Source organism: Vollenhovia emeryi, unplaced genomic scaffold (assembly GCF_000949405.1).
Source record: "Vollenhovia emeryi isolate VEMERY1.0 unplaced genomic scaffold, V.emery_V1.0 DF939492.1, whole genome shotgun sequence".
In the NCBI taxonomy this organism is placed as follows: domain Eukaryota; kingdom Metazoa; phylum Arthropoda; class Insecta; order Hymenoptera; family Formicidae; genus Vollenhovia; species Vollenhovia emeryi.
Genome location: NW_011966874.1, coordinates 38,529 through 43,584, shown reverse-complemented (window position 1 = coordinate 43,584; position 5,056 = coordinate 38,529). Strand labels below are relative to the sequence as shown.

Genomic DNA, 5,056 nt, shown 5'->3' with positions numbered 1-5,056 from the left:
AGTCAAAGGGGTTCCCCATGGCAGCAATTTTAGCGGAACGGAACGAAAACGGATAATACATAACCCGTAAAGATCTGTGTGCAAGAATGGATCATAGGTTAGGTCCGAAAATGATTAGAACGTCACTTGCTTTCAGCGAATATAATGAACAACTATTTACAATATTTACAGAGTGCTAATGTCCGGGGGTTCTCCCCGCGCGTATCGGAGAGATTCCAATAGCGAGATCCGCGAGCAGCGAAAGTCCGACAGTTCACGCGAAGTAGGAAAAGCCGATCGGTTGCAATCTCTTGACACACAGAACAAAAACGTTAAGCGAGACTAGATTTCGCGCAAAGAGCAAGGTGGCCAGTGTGCCCACTCTTTTATATGTACTATAAAGGCTTCGCAAACCTTCGATGCTCCAGATCGCCGATATAGCGGGTGACAGACCAATCAAGCCTACGACATATCATTTGTAACACTATATAGGTTACAACACATATCATTTGTAACACGATCTGGAGCATCGAAGGTTCGCGAAGCCTGAACTGTCGGACTTTCGCTGCTCGCGGATCTCGCTATTGGAATCTCTCCGATACGCGCGGGGAGAACCCCCGAACATTAGCACTCTGTAAATATTGTAAATAGTTGTTCATTATATTCGCTGAAAGCAAGTGACGTTCTAATCATTTTCGGACCTAACCTATGATCCATTCTTGCACACAGATCTTTACGGGTTATGTATTATCCGTTTTCGTTCCGTTCCGCTAAAATTGCTGCCATGGGGAACCCGGCTATGAAAAAGCGGAACAGAATCATTCTGATTGGTTAGCCTTTCATCTGGTTACCTTTCCGTTACTGTTCCGTTCCGCTGTTTCTATCTCCATCGGGATGCACCCTGATGAGCGTCAAGCGTCAGCATGAAAATGCACCTTAATTTAATCAGCGCAAGCGCTCACTGAGCAGTTTTCTCCGCTGGACGCGGCCAAGAATGTTCCTTGGTGTGGATGCGCGGTTTTCTCGTAACCTTGGTGAAAATGCGTTGGCAGTCATTGAGACTGTAGTTGCGTTCGTAAACGGCCGATTGTAAAACAATGTGAAACGATCGCGGTACAACCTGTCGTGGTGCCGATAATTGAGCTTTAGCTCGTATCGTTCACGTGTTCGTTCTTTCCTTCTTTTTTTTACTTCAAGGAACTACGATCAGTTCGTGTTACAAATATGGCTTGGAAGGTAAAGCATTGTCTGTAGTTGAAAAGTACTGATTAATATCGTTAGCTTTACAGGGACTTCATATATAATGTAAACATTTGTTGAACGAGAAACTTAATCGCAACATTCAACATTGCAAATTGTATATCCTTCATGTATGTACAACACTTTGCATCGCTTTTCAGAGAATAGTTAAAACATCGACAAAAGAACTTGCGTATCGCGAGAAACATTTTCATGGTAGGTTAATTTCGCCACATATAATTTATTAACTTAAGAAAAATAGGTGTGTGTGTGTGTGTGTGTGTGTGTGTGAGTGCGTGCGTGCGTGCATGTGTGTATAAGAATACTTTATCAAAACTTGGTACGAAAATCCTGACTAGCGCTTTAAAACCAATATTACATTTGTTGTACGACAAATTTTTCAAACGTTTGATTGGCAAAACAGAAAATATATCTGAAGACTCAAGAATTTTTCCATTCTACAGCTAATCAACACGCTAAAAAATTTGTCGTACGACAAGTGTACTATTGGCTTAATATTGCTTTGCTTGCATATCTATTCACGAAGACTGTTATACCTATAATAATATACATTTATACTTTAATTTAGATGTTAGAGTTATCACAGATAAGCAAATAGCTTGTACTGCCTGTGGTAATCAATTAAGTGTTGAAACAAAACAAATCTTTCCTCATCCTTCCATTGGAGTACTGCTGTGTGAGGTAGGCTATGTTACATGCTCGTCGACACTATTTTGCATAGGAAATTAACTGTGTTTGTACTTAGAGTCTAAAGTATTAGAAGAAGTAAAAGCAGGGGATTCTTGTTTACTGATTACATTTTGTATTTTCATTTATAGGCATGCTTAGAAAATATAGAGGCAACATTTCATGGGATTGAAACCAAGAAACACTGTCTCATATGTAGTGATAACAGAAGATTGTACGTGTGCTGTAATAAAGACTGTTTCTCGGCGTTTTGCAAGGTGATGTATTTAATGTAACTTTTAGCGAGTGTATCAATGATTTAAGTACCACAGTATACGTGATTGTAAACAGTTTCTTACTTTTAGGGATGTATAAAGAGAAACTTCAGCTCCTCGTTGTTGGATGCAGAAGAGGACAGCTGGGAATGCTTCTCATGTAATCCCAAACCACTTTGGACTCTGAGAGCCATATGTGCTGCTGTAATGGATTCTCTTCCCAAGTGAGTGCGATTGTATGAATATTGCTCGTAAAATTCTAATTACAAATTTTTCTTTCTAACACATGTATATATTCATATGTTCCTTTAATATCATGGTTATATACTTCTTTATTGTAACATTTTTGTCATGTATATGTACATAGAATATAGATGTGCATATTGGTAGCTAATTGTTGCATTACTCTTTCTGTTGCTACACTAAAATGTTGAGATTTTTGAAAGCAATGCAAATTAATAAGTTTGTTGTAGAGTAAGTTGCACGATGTAACATTATAACATGCATTATTCTATAATTTAATGTGATTTAATTTTTTATTAATACTGTTAGTCCGTTCTGTTATAATATAATTTGACAGAAGAAGAAAGTTATGTATAAGCAAGACATGCAAAACCGAAGAGCAAAATAGAATATCGCGTTTTTAGCTACAGGACTGGCTGACAGATACTAAAAGTTCAAGATTAAAAGAGAATATGAAGGATATGCATGTACACCCAATACTTTGAATACGTCCGGAAAAAGGGAAGATATGTACATATGGAATGGATCTTCTGTTTCAGAAAGGGTAAGAAGACAAGCACCAAGATTCAAAAACGTATTTTACCATCTCAATTACAACAAATAGAGAAAACCAAAACAGTACAAAAAAAATTACAAATGTTGTGCGATACAGAGGATGAGAATTCTTCTGCGAAGTCATTAGTTCCTTCAAGATTCTCGCGGAAAGTAGATAATAAGAGTCGTACGAATTGTGTTACTGGCCTTGTTCAACAGAAAACGGTAGATCGAACAGATTCATCCAGTGAGAATTCGCCTGTCTCATATAAAAGAGATAAACGAAGTAAAAGCAAGAAACAAAGAACGAAATCCACACGAGAGTCTATCGATCGTTTCGAGCAGAAATCGTCAAGATCACTTGTAGAAAAAAAAGATACATCCAAGAGATGTAAAATATATAGTGATTCAAATGATTCTTCCGATTCATCATTGCAAGTGGTTACAGAAAAATGTACAAATAGATATAAATCTGAAAAGTTAGAGAAACGTAAAACGAATCGTGCAGATTCTTCTGATAGCGAGAACCACGAGAGCGATACAAGAAGAGCGTCGAGTACATCGAAGAGAACACCAAAAAATACTAAACAACAGAATAAGAAAATTGATGATTCTTATAATGCAAAGTTGAAGGACAGGGCGAGGAAACGTCATGACTCAACTAGCGAGTCCGAAAGCGAAGGAAATAAAAGTCGAGATAGAGGGAAGCATGCGGAAATGAGCCGGACGACGTCGCACGGTAATAATGACGAACGAAAACGCGACAAGTCGTCGAAGTCGCGACTTCCTAACATTCAAGAGGACGATTCGGATAACAGCTCTAGTAAAGAATTTCAGACAATAAAATTTCAAAAAGTGAATCGCAACAAGTACTCTACAAGGCAGTTGGCGGACTTGGAAACGGATTACACTAAGTCACCCAGCGTGAAAAATTCTGCGAATAAACACGAGAAACATATCGATGAACTCAAGGATATAAAAAAGATTGTAAGGGACTGCAAGATGATATGTTCAAATTTTCAGATGCATGTAGAAGCTATAGAGCAGCTATATGGCAAAAAGGATGAAGAGCAACTTATACTAAAGTGCCAAGAAAAAGTTGAAAAGTTGAGCACGATGGTGGAGGAAAAGCGAAAGAATTTAAGAACTTGTTATCACTTATGGTCCGGGAATAGAAAAAGATCTGCTAAAAAGAAATACAAAGTAAACAGTTCTAGCGATGATGAACAGTCTCCAGCAGAATGTGAGAAACGCACGGTGGACAATGGTAAACGTATCTCAGAAGCTGAGCAGAACGAAAAAAAGACTGTATCCGAGTGTGACAGTGATGAGATATTTTCAGGGAGCGAAACAAGATTATCACGGAAGTTACAGACGACTCGACGCAAAGCATCAGGAACGGAAGATAGTCGAAATGACAAAAAATCTAATACTGATGATGAAGCCGGTATGTCAATAGATGAGGATAGTACGTTAAAGGATAAGGATAAAAATGATGTGGATACGCGAGATAATTTCACTACCTCTCCTGTGTTAGGTACCGCAAAAGAGAAGAAGACCAGCACAGAACAATCGAGTAAAAAGCAACTAGAAGAATGCAACAAAAGTAACAACGGGACACTGATGGATAATAATAGTGATGCTAACGATGAGCAGACAGATTTAAACATCGATGTTTGTAATGACGAAACTGAAATTGAAAGTTCTCCTTCAAGAGAAAATGGTTGCGAGAAAAGGGCAGTAAAACTTGATGGAATAGGTCAGTCAAACAAAAATGATATAATCAATGAATCAACAGATATGTTTGACACATCTATTGAGGAGGCAAAAGGGAGCAGCAAGGAAGTCGCAAAAGAAACGAACTGCGATAAAGGAGAGCGTTCACACGCATCTGAAGATGAATTTTTAGATTGTCACGAAAATTTCTCACAAGATGAAGTTCCAAGTGAAAAAAAGAAAACATCTCTTTTATCTCGTGATATTGAAGAAGAAAATGATTTACCAGATCAAGATGATCAGGAGAAAATGAGGACATCTGTATCCAATAAGGAAATCCATGACAAATCGAAAGCGTCCGAAAAAATAAACACCGATGATAA

General features: G+C 38.1%; 1 protein-coding gene across 1 annotated transcript in view; it reads left to right on the top strand.

Annotated features, from left to right (window-relative positions):
• The first annotated feature begins 951 nt into the window (after positions 1–951).
• Positions 952–5,056, top strand: part of LOC105557422 (transcriptional regulator ATRX) — a 21,131-nt gene continuing 17,026 nt past the window's right edge. The window contains exons 1-6 of the mRNA XM_012004670.1: positions 952–1,215; positions 1,380–1,434; positions 1,808–1,920; positions 2,058–2,183; positions 2,271–2,404; positions 2,963–5,056. Coding sequence (XP_011860060.1) covers positions 1,204–1,215; positions 1,380–1,434; positions 1,808–1,920; positions 2,058–2,183; positions 2,271–2,404; positions 2,963–5,056 — 2,534 coding nt within the window. The 5' untranslated portion in view covers positions 952–1,203. The remainder of the gene's footprint in view (positions 1,216–1,379; positions 1,435–1,807; positions 1,921–2,057; positions 2,184–2,270; positions 2,405–2,962) is intronic.